This window comes from Crinia signifera, chromosome 7 (assembly GCF_055691185.1).
Source record: "Crinia signifera chromosome 7, ASM5569118v1, whole genome shotgun sequence".
Lineage (NCBI taxonomy): Eukaryota > Metazoa > Chordata > Amphibia > Anura > Myobatrachidae > Crinia > Crinia signifera.
Window position 1 is genome coordinate 30037072 of NC_139223.1, and position 16084 is coordinate 30053155.

Below are 16084 nucleotides of genomic sequence, written 5' to 3' on the forward strand. Positions count from 1 at the left end.
CGCAGGCGTGCCCAGGCATTGGGAGGGAAAACGCAGGCGTGCCCAGGCATTGGGAGGGAAAACGCAGGCGTGCCCTGGCATTGGAAGGGAAAACGCAGGCGTGCCCAGGCATTGGAAGGGAAAATGCAGGCGTGCCCAGGCATTGGAAGGGAAAACGCAGGCGTGCCCAGGCATTGGAAGGGAAGTCATGTGACATCAGCTCCGGCCCTGTTCAGCCTGATTCTATCGCAGTCACCAAGTAACTCCTGGGCTACACACAGAAAACAACAAATGAACACTGCGTCTTGGGAATAAATACAGATAAATCTGTAATTAATGCAAAATTTGGTACTTGTTTAGTTTCACGGCGGCCGATATATCAGATGCGATCCGATGCAATTTTTTTGCCTGTTCATAACTCCACTATCCACTATGCATGGAGTTGATTTTATATAGTGTGGCGAGCGCAGTAATCCGCGGGGCTCGGTGGCTTGCTGCGCTCGCCACACTATATAATATCAACTCCTTGCGTAGTGGATAACAGGAATTTTGGTCTTACCTGTTAATTCTGTTTTTCTGAAGCCATGGTGAATCACTGGTACCATGGGATATTGTAGGTCCTCCAGACCGGGCACCAAGGAGTTAAACTTCTGAGAGTGCAGCTGGGATGATCTCCTTAATACCCTGCCCTGCCCCCAGGCTAATCAGTTTACTTACTACCAAAGCCCAAGGAACAGGAAAAGGCGAAGCCGACCCACACACACATACACACACACCCCAATACCAGAGTCTTGAAGAAACAAGACCAAGATACACTCAAACACAGCAGATAAGAGCGAAGGGTGGGTGCCCAGTTATCCACCATGACTTCAGAAAAACAGAATTAACAGGTAAGACAAAAATTCCTGTTTTTTCCTTCAGCCTATGGTGGACCACTGGTACCATGGGACGTACTAAAGCAGTCCCTCAAGGGTGGGAACGTTCCCTAACTGCACTGAGGACTCCTCTACCAAATGCTGCATCAGCAGTGGCGAAGGAGTCAAACCTGTAAAAACGGATAAACGTATGTAGAGAAGACCCGGTAGCTGCACTGCAAATCTGCTCAGCAGAAGCACCCTGGCCCGCCGCCCAGGACGCTGCTACTCAGCGAGTAGAATGGGATCTAACAGAGACCGGAACTGGCTTACCCGAGAAAAGATAGGCTTGATGAATGGGCGTTCTGATCCATCGTGGAATGGACTGTTTAGAGCCTTGGTTCTCCGAACATAAAGGCGTAATGCACACACAACATCTAAAGTAACAACATCCAAATCATCGGTAGAAGAACCAGAATGAAAAAAAGCCGGGACAACAATCTCCTGATTCAAATGAAAACTGGATACTACTTTAGGAAGATAGTCCAAACGAGTACGGAGTACCGCCGGGTCTTCGTGGAAAACTGCAAAAGGTGTCTTAACTGATAAAGCACCTATGTCCGAAACCCTCCGAGCCGAAGCCATGGCCAGGAGAAAAACCGTCTTCCACGTCAACCAAAGCAAAAGCGGCCTCCGCCAAAGGCTCAAACGGAGCCTTCTGTAAAGCCTTGAGAACAATAATCAAATCTCAAGGGTGAACTGGAGGAAACATAAGGAGGCTGCAAGTGTAAAACACCCTGCAGGAAAGTCTTAAGAAGACTGAGTAATCCTCTTTTGAAATAAAACAGACAAGGCGGATACCTGGACCTTTAAGGATGCCAGACGCAATCCTGTATCCAGTCCCTCTTGTAAAAAGTCAATAACCTTGACAAAAAATATTGCCTAGGCAAATGACGCGTTAAACACCACGCAAAATAAGTCCGCCACACCCTGTGGTAAACGCTAACTGTAGACGGTTTACAAGCAGAAATCATAGTATAAATAATTTGGTCTGAAAAACCTCTACCCTTTATGACCGACCGCTCAACCGCCATGCCATCAAATTCAGACGGGAAAGGTCTGGGTGAAGACAAAGACCTTGCTGTAGAGGTAGACGCCACGGGGGTGCACTGGAGAGATCCTTGAGATCTGCGAACCACGCTCGCTTCGGCCAGTTGGGTGCAACCAGAATGGCTATTACCCTTTCCACCTGAATCTTTTGAAGAACCCACTGAAGCAGGGCAATCGGAGGAAAGAGATACACTGTTTGAAATGGCCACGGAACCGCCAGTGCGCCTATTAGAAATGCATCGGGTCTCTTGTGGATGCTCCGTAACAAAGAACCTTGTGGTTTAGCTGTGAGGCAAACAGGTCGATCTGAGGCCAAACCCACCGCACCACCAACTGGTGAAATACCTCTGAATGGAGGGAAGGCACATGCAAGGTGAATGGAGACGGTCCTTAGATATAGGAACATCCGCACTAAGTCCTGAACAGACTCTCTGTTGTCCTGGGGAGGAAAACCTGTTGCGACGAGGTATCCAGAAGGGTACCCAGGATAATCATGTGCTGGGAGGGAATCATGCTGGACTTACGCCAGTTGATGAACCATCCGTATCCCTGTAAAATTGTTACTGTCAGATTGACATGTTCCTGAAGACTGGCCTGAGAGTTTGCCATTTGAGAATATCGTCTAGTTACTGTACGTCAGGATTCAAATCCCTTGCAGTAGCAAGTGGGCTGTTATCACTGCCATCTCCCTTGTGATCACACAAATTGCAATGAAGTGACCAAAAAGGCAAGACTCGGAACTGGAAGAGATTTCTCTGAACAGTGCATCTGAGAAATTTGTCAATCGAGTGACTGTGGACCTATACATTGTCTATCTGTTATACCGTAGCCCTTGCTGTTGTCATAGTGGGAGGAGTTTCAGAGTCCCCCTGTGATTAGTGTCCACCAGCCTCTGCAGTGACGCTCTCTCTGTAGCTGGATATATGGTCCTCTCACCCAGTCTTCAGAGGACGGTGACCATACGGCACTGTCACACTATCCAATTACAACTGTTGCCCTGAGCCAAAGGGATCTGGATTATAAATCGATGCTGTATAGGTCGAATTGACAAAAGGTGGACGTGCACGCGGTCAACTTTGACAATTGTTTTCTAATTTTTCATACGTTTCCATCTACGTGGACTTGGAAAGGTAAAGAGTTCTGGACACTACTCTAAAAAGGGGGGCCGCATGTTCACTTGACATTGGCCCCAAACAAACCCAAACCTTTTCCACGTCGTTCTTTTTGTCAAATTTGACAGGAAGCAGGTAAGTTGTTACTTCGGTGATCATTAGCGTTTGTGTATTTCACAACTTGGCTTAAGTACAAATCTAAGCTTTTTGTGTTGGTGTAGGAGAATGGGTGTTACCGGGGCCTGAGGAAGGTAGACGTGTAGGAGAATGGGTGTTACTGGTGCCTGAGGAAGGTAGACATGTTGGAGAATGGGTGTTACCGGTGCCTGAGGAAGGTAGACGTGTAGGAGAATGGGTGTTACCAGGGCCTGAGGAAGGTAGACGTGTAGGAGAATAGGTGTTACTGGTGGCTGAGGAAGGTAGACGTGTAGGAAAATGGGTGTTACCGGTGCCTGAGGAAGGTAGACGTGTAGGAGAATGGGTGTTACCGGTGGCCGAGGAAGGTAGACGTGTAGGAGAATGGGTGTTACCGGTGGCCGAGGAAGGTAGACGTGTAGGAGAATGGGTGTTACCGGTGGCTGAGGAAGGTAGATGTTTAGGAGAATGGGTGTTACCGGTGCCTATGGAAGGTAGACGTGTAGGAGAATGGGTGTTACTGGTGCCTGAGGAAGGTAGACGTGTAGGAGAATGGGTGTTACCGGTTACCGAGAAAGGTAGACGTAAAGGATAATGGGTGTTACCGGTGCCTGAGGAAGGTAGACATGTAGGAGAATGGGTGTTACCGGTGCCTGAGGAAGGTAGACGTGTAGGAGAATGGGTGTTACCGGTGCCTGAGGAAGGTAGATGTGTAGGGGAATGGATGCTATCGGTGCCTGGGGAAGGTAGACGTGTAGGAGAATGGGTGTTACCGGTGCCTGAGGAAGGTAGATGTGTAGGAGAATGGGTGTTACCGGTGGCTGAGGAAGGTAGACGTGTAGGAGAATGGGTGTAACCGGTGCCTGAGGAAGGTAGATGTGTAGGAGAATGGGTGTTACAGGTGCCTGAGGAAGGTAGATGTGTAGAAGAATGGGTGTAACCGGTGCCTGAGGAAGGTAGATGTGTAGGAGAATGGGTGTTACCGGTGCCTGAGGAAGGTAGATGTGTAGGAGAATGGGTGTTACCGGTGCCTGAGGAAGGTAGACGTGTAGGAGAATGGGTGTTACCGGTGCCTGAGGAAGGTAGACGTGTAGGAGAATGGGTGTTACTGGTGCCTGAGGAAGGTAGACGTGTAGGAGAATGGGTGTAACCGGTGCCTTAGGAAGGTAGATGTGTAGGAGAATGGGTGTTACCGATGCCTGAGGAAGGTAAACATGTAGGAGAATGGGTGTTACCGGTGCCTGAGGAAGGTAGACGTGTAGGAGAATGGGTGTTACCGGTGCCTGAGGAAGGTAGATGTGTAGGAGAATGGGTGTTACCGGTGGCTGAGGAAGGTAGACGTGTAGGAGAATGGGTGTAACCGGTGCCTGAGGAAGGTAGATGTGTAGGAGAATGGGTGTTACTGGTGCCTGAGGAAGGTAGATGTGTAGGAGAATGGGTGTAACCGGTGCCTTAGGAAGGTAGACGTGTAGGAGAATGGGTGTTACCGATGCCTGAGGAAGGTAAACATGTAGGAGAATGGGTGTTACCGGTGCCTGAGGAAGGTAGACGTGTAGGAGAATGGGTGTAACCGGTGCCTGAGGAAGGTAGATGTGTAGGAGAATGGGTGTTACCGTGGCTGAGGAAGGTAGATGTGTAGGAGAATGGGTGTTACCGGTGCCTGAGGAAGGTAGATGTGTAGGAGAATGGGTGTTACCGGTGCCTGAGGAAGGTAGATGTGTAGGAGAATGGGTGTTACTGGTGCCTGAGGAAGGTAGACGTGTAGGAGAATGGGTGTAACCGGTGCCTGAGGAAGGTAGACGTGTAGGAGAATAGGTGTTACCGGTGCCTGAGGAAGGTAGATGTGTAGGAGAATGGGTGTTACCGGTGCCTGAGGAAGGTAGATGTGTGGGAGAATGGGTGTTACCGGTGGCTGAGGAAGGTAGATGTGTGGGAGAATGGGTGTTACCGGTGCCTGAGGAAGGTAGACGTGTAGGAGAATGGGTGTAACCGGTGCCTGAGGAAGGTAGACGTGTAGGAGAATAGGTGTTACCGGTGCCTGGGGAAGGTAGACGTGTAGGAGAATGGGTGTTACCGGTGCCTGAGGAAGGTAGACGTGTAGGAGAATGGGTGTAACCGGTGCCTGAGGAAGGTAGATGTGTAGGAGAATGGATGTTACCGGCGCCTGAGGAAGGTAGATGTGTAGGAGAATGGGTGTTACCGGTGCCTGAGGAAGGTAGATGTGTAGGAGAATGGGTGTTACCGGTGGCTGAGGAAGCTAGATGTGTAGTAAAATGGGTGTTACCGGTGCCTGAGGAAGGTAGACGTGTAGGAGAATGGGTGTAACCGGTGCCTGAGGAAGGTAGATGTGTAGGAGAATGGGTGTTACCGGTGCCTGAGGAAGGTAAACATGTAGGAGAATGGGTGTTACTGGTGCCTGAGGAAGGTAGATGTGTAGGAGAATGGGTGTTACTGGTGGCTGAGGAAGGTAGACCTGATAAGTGTGTAACAGTCTTTGCTCTTCCACTGCAGAACACGAGGGTCCGGTGAGCTGCGTGTGCATCAGTCCAGAAGGTCTGCGCGTCCTATCCTGCACTAGAAGCGGAGAGCTGGGGGTTCTGGATGTGCCCTCCCGGGGTTACCAGACTCTAATGCGCTCACATACAGACTCTCTTCTAGCCTTCTCCACCCACCCATCTCAGCCTCAGCTGGCCACTGTGTCCAAGGACAACACGATCCGAATCTGGGACCTATGTTCTCTGCAGCAGGTAATGTGGCACCACGCACAGGTCTCTTATGTTGTGTCGCAGGCTTCTGTATAAACATTGACTCTTAGCAAGAAGTGTACCCGATCGGCTAACAGGCCTGTGCAACAATGATGCCAATCTCACCAACTTGTACCCTTGTGGTGAGGTTATATGTAACTTCTGAAGCTGACATCATTGCTGTGTAACGTGATCCCTGTGATCTCACAGCCAGCAGAGGTTCTCATTGCTGAGCTCCCCATGTGTAATAATGTGACATCCCTATAAATCAGCATCTAGTGTCCATAACCTGCGTGACAATGGCTCACAAAATATTAAACCGTCTGCAGCATGATTCAGTGCTCATTGGTGGGTCCCATCCCACAGTCCAGCAGCAGCGGTGGGTGCACCGTTGCGTTCTGCAGCGCAGGCTGAGCAGTACCAGGCAGGAGCTGTCCTGTCCCCTATTGCAGGTGTTAGCAGGGCTCCTGGGACAGAGCTGAGTAACTGTGCAGCAGCAGAGGGTGCGTTACAAAGCTCCATTGGAAGAGCAGGGATCCCACTGTGAACCAGCAGGTGCCCCTCTAGGAGCCCGGAGGCAGGAGTCTCCATTCCCTCTGGGAGTTACACCCCTGGTGTGACTTCTGAAGCTTGGTTAATGGGCCAGGGATGTGGCTGGGCCTTAAGGCTGAGCTTACAGTAAATCTGTTTGGGACTCTGCTGCTGTAATATCTGGTTGCTAGATCTACAGTGTCTAGATAGACAGTCAATAGGTCTACCATAAAAGGTCGACATGAATTAAAAATCCCTGTCGGCATAGGAGGAGAATAGTATAGCGAGCCCAGTGAGCATACGCATTACGCTACGTGGGGTCCATGCCGACATTCACAACAATTAAAAAAAAAACCAACTCATGTCGATCTTTTTATGTGTCTACTTTTTTCATGTTGACCTATTGAATGTCAACCTTTTGAGGTCGACCTATTCTCTGTCTATCTAGACACTGTCTGTAGTGATCCCTGCAGGATTACAGGTGTTGCACTCCCTGACGCTCGGCGGCCGGGGGGGGTGCACAGCAGGTGCACACGGCGCCTCCGCCCGGCTCAGCCGAGCATCCGGCGCTCACTTCTGCCCGGCGTGGGCGCAGCACTGACGTCCCTGACGCTCGGCGGCCGGGGGCGGGTGCACAGGAGATGCACACGCCCACTTCTGCCCGGCGGGGTGACGTCACCTCCGCCCGGCGCGGGCGTCAATCTATCAGCTCCCGGCGTTCCCCTGCAGCCACCCAGCGGTTGCCTGGTAACAGGGGACGCCGGGAGTCTCGCGCTTGGCCTCCTGAGTAATTAGAAGCCGGGGGCTGGTCCCAGCAGGGACATCCCATTGGCGGCAGTATCCCTTTTAAGGGCTGCCCACAGGCAAGATGGCGCCGGTTATAGCTTTCTCACTGCTATCCTGGTCGCTTCGCCTGCTTCCTACCCAGTGTCTGGTTGGTCTCAGTCCTGGTGCATCCCTGCCACTGTTCGCCCAGCTACCCCTCCTGGGGTCACGTGAGTGCTCCCATTGGAGCATTATTCTTTATCTTTTTCATTGTGGGCAGATTGCCTATTGTCTTTCAGTTTAATTCTCTGGCTGCACAGCCATTTCCTTATTTAGGATTAGGTCCACATGTTCTTGGACCACCCTTGCTGGTCTTCGTTAGCAGCGGGGCTCATTCTATATTCGCTTCTTTTTTTTCTGTTATTAGGCAGGGCTGTTTTCCTGCTATTTTCCTCTGACGTTTTGGGGAACCCTTTTTGGGTATTGTTTTGCATGGTGGTGATTCCCCGGGTATCTCCCTTGTGTCTGCGACTGGGTCGCGTCCCCGTCCTTGGCCAGGTGCCGGCAGTCAGGATGTGTTTTGTCAGTTAGGCCCTGTAGTTAGAGGTACCTTTTGCGTTACCTCTGACGATCGCTGGCCACTTGTCCCAACATAAGACCTGGCTGCAGCGGGCATAACTCGCTCCTTCGGACGCGGCGGCCACAGGTGAACACTAGCTCTCGCAGTGGCCAGTCATCTGCCAGAGGAACCCAACAGAGAGTGTAGGGTTCGCTGTGGCCGTCCTGACCGGCGGTCCCGGCTACGGGCTCACGCCTGACGTTCTACACCCAGCCTTCCAGTTTAACAACAGGTGGGCACGGCGCTGGGGGATAGGGGGCCCCGGGCTGGGCCCAATGACATCACTAATGTGGGCAGGCCCTCCTGCTAACTTCTCTATTGGGGCATTCCTCGCCAACACGGCCTCACCCTGCCAACACGGCCTCACCCTGCTAACACCGCCTCACCCTGCCAACACAGCCTCACCCTGCCAACACCGCCTCACCCTGCCAACACCGCCTCACCCTGCCAACACCGCCTCACCCTGCCAACACAGCCGAGATTGAACACTATTGCATACCCTTCCCCATAGTTGTTGTTCTAGCTATCCACTCATTTAATAATAGGCAAAACCGGTGTTAGTGGCTGCCAATCAGTGTGACCATAAATCATTTGTTTTGGTCATTGCCATGTGCCTGGAGGCACCCCAGGGTGCCTAGGAACAGATTGGGTACAACTGCACTAAGTGACACACCAAGCACAGGCATGCAATGGCTACGTATAGGGCAGGCAGGATAGGTACCGAGACCTGGGGTGGCGTGAATGTATTTTCCTGCAGAAACACTGTCTGGATGTTGTCAAATCCTGTTTTAGTGCATTGTTCAATGTTAGTGGAGATAAGTGTCATTGTTTTGTTGTATGTAGAGACCTTGTGCTTGTAATAGTGGAGCGGATTATGGGCCTGATTCAGCTTCATTTGTACTTTTGGGGTGCCCTCCCCACAATGCAATAGCAGAAATGTAGCAAATACATCGCTATAATGCGAGTGCTGTGCCAGGTAGCGAAGCACTTGCATAATACCTGTAGCCCCAAATAGCGATTTAAAAATAAAATGTTTGCACATCTGCGCTCACTACTGATCTAGGTCCTATATGAGAGGGCACAGCCACACTATTGGTTATATAATCCAGCCCTAATAAATAGGCCAAACTTTTACCTCCATCTATTTTACTTTCCTAAAGCTAGAATTGCAATCCCATTCCTGTTCTCCTGTGTGTGACTGGGCTTGTTGCATTGTCTGACTTCCCTTCTGCATCTCCGTTTGCCTGATCTCCTGCACCACTGCTCAGCCATGAAGGTTGCAGTATGCAGCGGGCTACAGTACATTTTCTTATAGAAGCCGTATTAGATCAGCTTGCACAATGCAGGGGAAAGTAGAATACGCTTTTCATGTTGCTCTTTGAGTGTCGTGCACTTACCTTTAATTTTAGAGTTTCCCAATAAAGCGATCTTCTTCCCGCTAATTGTGTTTGTGTATTATATACCGGGACTTCCATCAATTACATGTAGGTAGAAGCCAATTCGTAAAGTATGCGGTCATCAGTTTGTGGTGTTGTTGTTAACGACCCGCATGTATTACTTGGTGTGTATGCTGCCTATTGTCTAGTGTGTACGCACTATATTGTTAATGGTGCGCGCTCCCGCAGGTTGTTAGTGACCCCAATGTCCTCTATCCATGCAGCTCAATCCTGGCTCTATGGCAGGAATGGCCAAACTATGGCCTCCAGCTGTAGTGAAACTACACATACCAGCATGCCTTGCCATAGTTGTAGCGGTCCCTAATAGCAAAGCTATGGAGGGACTTGTAGTTTCACAACAGCTGGAGGGCCATAGTTTGGACATGCCTGCTCTATGGTCAGTAACCGTATACTCCTGGATGTGGCCACTGAAGTTACCTTAGAAGATTTAATTTTTTGTTTCTCCAAGATATCGTTTGTCAGTGAGTTCATGGGAATCATGAGCGACACTATCGCTGGAATATTGTCTAGTGTGTACCCAGCATTAGACTTCTTAAAAAAAATATTGCGTTGGTCCATGGTGGCTGTGCCACTACCAATTCTTACAGAACTGGTAACCCCATCGCCAAGGGGCCACGCCCGATAGCCATGCAATAACAGCCACGGGTGGGGAGGGGGAAAGGGGAAGGGGAGGGGAGGGGTGTGGGTGTCTTTGTCTCAGGTTCCCAAGCCTGTATGTGGGTCTCTTTGTCTTCGGTTCCCAAGCCTGTATGTGGGTCTCTTTGTCTTCGGTTCCCAAGCCTGTATTTGGGTCTCTTTTTGGTTCCCAAGCCTGTATGTGGGTCTCTTTGTCTTTGGTTCCCAAGCCTGTATGTGGGTCTCTTTGTCTTCGGTTCCCAAGCCTGTGTGTGGGTCTCTTTGTCTTCGGTTCCCAAGCCTGTATGTGGGTCTCTTTGTCTTCGGTTCCCAAGCCTGTATGTGGGTCTCTTTGTCTTCGGTTCCCAAGCCTGTATGTGGGTCTCTTTGTCTTTGGTTCCCAAGCCTGTATGTGGGTCTCTTTGTCTTCGGTTCCCAAGCCTGTATGTGGGTCTCTTTTTGGTTCCCAAGCCATTATGTGGGTCTCCTGGTCTTTGGTTGCCAAGCCTGTATGTGGGTCTCTTTGTCTTCGGTTCCCAAGCCTGTATGTGGGTCTCTTTGTCTTCGGTTCCCAAGCCTGTATGTGGGTCTCTTTTTGGTTCCCAAGCCTGTATGTGGGTCTCTTTTTGGTTCCCAAGCCATTATGTGGGTCTCCTGGTCTTTGGTTGCCAAGCCTGTATGTGGGTCTCTTTGTCTTCGGTTCCTAAGCCTGTATGTGGGTCTCTTTGTCTTCGGTTCCCAAGCCTGTATGTGGGTCTCTTTTTGGTTCCCAAGCCTGTATGTGGGTCTCTTTGTCTTCGGTTCCCAAGCCTGTATGTGGGTCTCTTTGTCTTCGGTTCCCAAGCCTGTATGTGGGTCTCTTTGTCTTTGGTTCCCAAGCCTGTATGTGGGTCTCTTTTTGGTTCCCAAGCCAGAGCTGTACTGTCTTAAACTGATTGTATAAGCAGCTCTCCACCTTCAGCTTTAAGATCCTCCAAGATCTGGATGAAATATTTTGGATCCATATGGAAGCGGAGCATTTTTGCACTCATTAGGTTGAGAATAGAGAGGACACGGTTCCAGAAGGCTTCCCTCGAGCTGTCAATTACGAAATTGCTCATTGGGCAGTTTAGTTCACTGCCCATGTATGAATATGAGATGTACAGACAGGTTGACAGTGTTTCCATTAGTTCCCGCTTGGTGTCCAGCTCTGATGCAATCACTTCACGGCAGAGCATGTACAGAAACATTAAATTGGCCGGTGTGAGGAAGCCAAAGGGCTGCCAGGTTCCAGTGAGAGATTTGTCTACAGACACCATCCATTCAGCAATGCGTATTGGTGACACCCGCTGCTTGCACCTGCGACAGAGGAACACCGAAAGACAGGCCAGCAGCTCGCCGGTAGATGCCTGCACCTTCTTGCATTCTGGTGGTGATAACTCTTGCTTTTCTTCAGCAGGCTCACAGTCAGGCTTCTTGCATTCTGGTGGTGATAACTCTTGCTTTTCTTCAGCAGGCTCACAGTCAGGCTTCTTGCATTCTGGTGGTGATAACTCTTGCTTTTCTTCTGCAGGCTCACAGACAGGCTTCTTGGCAATAGTATCTTGTGAGTCCTGTGTGTAGATTGATAAGTCAACACAGGAGATGGAATTCTTTAGGCTCTCATTGACAAGATGGGTAACATCAACCTGGCCATTTATGCGCAGCCTTCTTTTAGTCATAAATCGCCTCATTCGGCCGAAGAGCGGCTGTCTCTTGGCAGATCTTCCTATCTCACTGTTCTCGATAGCCGTGGGCTTGGCCCCACTTGATGTGTCTTCACCAGGGGTGCTTGCCTTGCGGCAGCATGGGAATGTCAAGCAATTCCACATTCTTATTCAGTGTGCTGTTCTTTATAGCACTGATTGTGGTCTGTGGTGGCTCTGATTGCTGAATATACTCCAATAATAAGGGTCTGTTTCCAGCACGTTGTATATGATGCTTCCTGGTTCAGTCCAAGGCAGCAAATGAGTCCAGCGGATTGTAGCCAGAGGTGTTCTCTGCTTACACTGGGCATTGTGACATCACATGCTGATTGTGACATCACAGGCTGATTGTTATGTGTTATTTATGCCACTGATGATATCTAGGTAATTTCAAACAGTGATTAAAATTGGTGCAATATAGAATGTATTATCACCCTATTTAGAGCCCTATAAGGAAGATAATCCTTTTAAATGATAGAAAATTAGATTGGACATTTGAATAATCTGAGATATAATTAGTTGAAATTCACCAAATAAAAAAAACTATTTCCCGTCAGCATACCTTCCAACATGACCCATTTCAGGAGGGACAAAATGCTCTTTTCCTGGACTTCCTTGCCAGCTGCAGATGTGCAGCTGCAGCACGGTCCAAAATTCTATAGGGGAGCTAGATCAACTGTCACTCCAAACACTGACTACAGCCAGGGACTCACTGACAGTTGGTGTGCCACCCCTCTTGGCACTTTGGGCTGTGCTGTGGCTGCAACTGTCGCTGGCTAGGAAGTCTAGATACAGAGCATTTTGTACCTCCTGGAATGGGTCATTTTGGGAGGTATGCGTCAGTAATGGACCCAGCCTTCTCCTCCTATTTATTTAGAATTGTTTCCCCTTTTATTATGAGATAGCAGCAGATCATTCATGTCTGTGGATGAAACGCTGAGATAATAGCGACTCAATGGCTATTTCCACTGGCATTGTAGTAACAGAAACTGAAGGTGCACTGACTGAGTATTGGGTGTTTGGCGGACACATGTGTGCTTATGGACAGCGCCTGTGTGCTTATAGACAGCGCCCGTGTGCTTATGGACAGCGCCCGTGTGCTTATGGACAGCGCCCGTGTGCTTATGGACAGCGCCTGTGTGCTTATGGACAGCGCCTGTGTGCTTATGGACAGCGCCCGTGTGCTTATGGACAGCGCCCGTGTGCTTATGGACAGCGCCCGTGTGCTTATGGACAGCGCCCGTGTGCTTATGGGCAGCGCCCGTGTGCTTATGGACAGCGCCTGTGTGCTTATGGACAGCGCCCGTGTGCTTATGGGCAGCGCCCGTGTGCTTATGGGCAGCGCCCGTGTGCTTATGGGCAGCGCCTGTGTGCTTATAGACAGCGCCTGTGTGCTTATGGACAGCGCCCGTGTGCTTATGGGCAGCGCCCGTGTGCTTATGGACAGCGCCTGTGTGCTTATGGACAGCGCCCGTGTGCTTATGGGCAGCGCCCGTGTGCTTATGGGCAGCGCCCGTGTGCTTATGGGCCGCGCCCGTGTGCTTATGGGCCGCGCCTGTTTTCTCATATAATATAGTATTAGTAATAACTGACTGTAGGTAATTGTACAGTGGGTCACATGACTGTATCTTTCTAATGCCAAATACACCAATTCAGTTGCTACAGTGCCTTGCAAAAGTGTTCACGCCCCTGGAATTTTTTTTTTATATTTTTGTTGCTTCACAACCTGGAATTAAAATTGATTGTGTGACGGTTTGTATCATTGCGCTCACAGAACAAGCCGGCAACTTTGTAGATGGTATTTGTGAAAAGCCCATGTGGTCCTAGACACTGCCCATCTTATGCTTGTGTCAACCTTCCATCCATGACCTTTAGTGGTGGACCCAATGTATGTTGCCCTAATATTGTGGTGCTAGTAAAATGTGCTGTTACACTGAAAGAAAGCAGGTTCTCCACCCAAATAGCACAATCCTATTGGTTATAGTGACAATGCCCTGGAGAAAGCGTTCTACCCCTTGGTCCATTGTCTCTGATAAAAGGTTTCTCTTATGTATCCGCAAAGTGTACAATTTATTCTCTGCTCTTGTGTGTGTTTGCAGCTGTATGACTTCACAGCCAATGAGGAGACTCCGTGCACTGTGACCTTTCACCCTGCCCGGCAGGCCCTGGCCTGCGGCTTCAGCAGCGGGGTGGTGAGATACTTTGATGTGACGACTACCACTATGCAGCAGGAACACAAGTAAGTGCGGCTTTCTCACTCCTAGCCGGTTTTCTGGCCGGGGTGTAGCTGTGCTGGATGGAAGAGACAACGGGGTGGATGTAAGAAGGCTCGTTATGGGGGGGGAAGCGGTATCCGCACCATTATGTGCACTGATACTGCTTCTATCCCATGTATGAAGAAGTGTGGCCCCCTGGTACAATGGGCCCCATTCAGGTTGGCTTGGTAAGCTGCAAACTTGCGAGCTTGCATACAGCTCGGCGACTATGTAAGTCACCGAATCCATCCGCAAATGGGGCGGCACATGCGCATAATAGACCATGCACAAGCGCGGTCCCCAGAGCACCGGGACGGGGCCGAACTCGCACAATTGGGAGTAGACCAGAATCATCCCCAATATTTGTCCTATGTTTAATAGAAATGTACTTTCCCGAAAAGACCCCGTATTGTCACTGGTGCTCAGCGGGAGACCCTTCATTACATCCTGTAGCAGAGCAGATGACGGGCGGCTGTCAGTCACTCCCATCATGACAGTATTTTCTATTGATCTGTTTGTACACCAGGCAGCACCGAGGTGCCATTACTGGCCTTCTCTTCTCTCCTGATGGCGGGCTGATGTACAGTGCCTGCACTGCGGGATCTCTGGCTCTCTACAGCATCGGACACCAGGAACAGCATGTTCTGCGGGTGCTTGGTGAGTGATGACATCATACCTAGATGGATGCTCACATATTACACAGCGCAATACATGTGACCCGCCCCAGTGCTGTGAAGCCGGAATCCTTCTTGATCATCCAAATGCTTCTCTTCACCCCTCTCCTTCACGTACCCTATATCCCCTGTTCCCTTCTCTTCTGTCAGGCCGCAAAGGTCTAAACGCTGTCTAATGCGCAGGTAACGTGGTGTACAAGAACTCCGAGCAGGGGCCCCAGTCTCTGTCGCTGAGCATGGACGGATGTCTCCTGGCGTTCGTTGGACCTATCGAGTACACTGTGACTGTCATGCACGGCCGGTCATTAGATGAGGTACTTCTAGAACATTGGCCTTAAGCCCAGTTTAGTGTCTGCCCTCTGACCCCGGTACACCTCGTCCTCCTCTTCTGTAGCAGGAGCTCTCTTGGAAGAGCCGGTTCTCTCTGCCTCCTCGTCACGCGTTGTTCTTGTTCCTTCAGCTCCTGCGCATTGATGTCAGCATCCTGGATCTAGGCAGCACTAAGCTGGACTGTGCCCTGAGCCTTGCATTCAGCCCGCTTCGCCCCTATCACTTGCTGGTCTCCACTTCCGGCAACAAGATCTTGTGGCTGGATCCTAAGACCGGACGTCTCACCAGAGAGGTGAGGGTTCTAGACCATAAAACACCAGATTTAGCACTTTGGTCTACATAAACACTGCAGCAGGTTACGCGTTTCGCCAGGAGACCAATGGTAAATGATCGTAATAAATACACATTTACATTTTGGATATCTCAGAAGCAGCAGACTCAGGTGGTACATCTGTCTATCCGCATGTCAGTGTTGGGTAAATAAAGAACCAGATTTACAGGTGTTTGGTAAAACCGTTGTTGTTGTGGTGATGTCCCACATGTAGGTGACACCTCTGATCTTCCTGAGGTGACACAAGTACATAAACAGCACTGCTACACCCTGGCAGTGAGTGACGACAACCGCTTCCTGCTGACTGCTGGGGACCGAATTATCAAAGTCTGGAACTATAGTCTGGCTGGAATCACCCGCCCACAGGTAACGTGACCAAATAACGCTGTCTGGTTTCTCCTCTTTGTGGTGTCATTCTGTGGTTGCTATGGTTTATCGTCCTCCCATGATGCATCTGTGCATTCACGTCCCTGTATCTTGGCTTCTCCCCCCTTTCAGGTGTTCATCGGACACTCGGAACCTGTGCAGCAAGCGGACTTCTCCCCAGATCAGCAGAGTGTGATCACTGCTGGAGACGCCATTTTTATTTGGGACTTCGAAGCGGCCTCCGATGTTCCAGTTAGAAGGTAATATTTTTTTTATTTATGTGCTCCTTTTATTTTGTATGTGTGTTTTTGGTAACTTTTAATTGTTATTAGCCTGCTAGTTTTTCTTTACTTATATACTAAAAGACAATTTTTATTTTATTTGACTAGCTTCATCCCTGGTGGAGGTTCAACGTTTGCCCGCCAGTTGAGTGTAAATGGTCCTTTACCCTCTGCCATCCATTCCAGTACTGGTAAGTGGATC

At 50.0% G+C, this 16084-nt stretch overlaps 2 protein-coding genes across 2 annotated transcripts; one reads left to right on the top strand and one right to left on the bottom strand.

Annotated features, from left to right (window-relative positions):
- Positions 1 to 4001: 4001 nt before the first annotated feature.
- On the top strand, positions 4002 to 14912 carry LOC146021143 (WD repeat-containing protein 90-like). Its single transcript, XM_083154941.1, has 4 exons — positions 4002 to 5937; positions 13745 to 13884; positions 14427 to 14557; positions 14758 to 14912. The coding sequence occupies exons 1-4, from the start codon at positions 5821 to 5823 to the stop codon at positions 14910 to 14912; spliced, it is 543 nt and encodes a 180-aa protein (XP_083011067.1). The 5' UTR covers positions 4002 to 5820.
- Positions 10848 to 11771, bottom strand: LOC146020411 (cyclin-dependent kinase 5 activator 1-like). The gene is made up of 2 exons (XM_083153517.1): positions 11484 to 11771; positions 10848 to 11360 (listed from the first exon to the last, which is right to left on the bottom strand). The coding sequence occupies exons 1-2, from the start codon at positions 11769 to 11771 to the stop codon at positions 10848 to 10850; spliced, it is 801 nt and encodes a 266-aa protein (XP_083009643.1).
- Positions 14913 to 16084: the final 1172 nt, after the last annotated feature.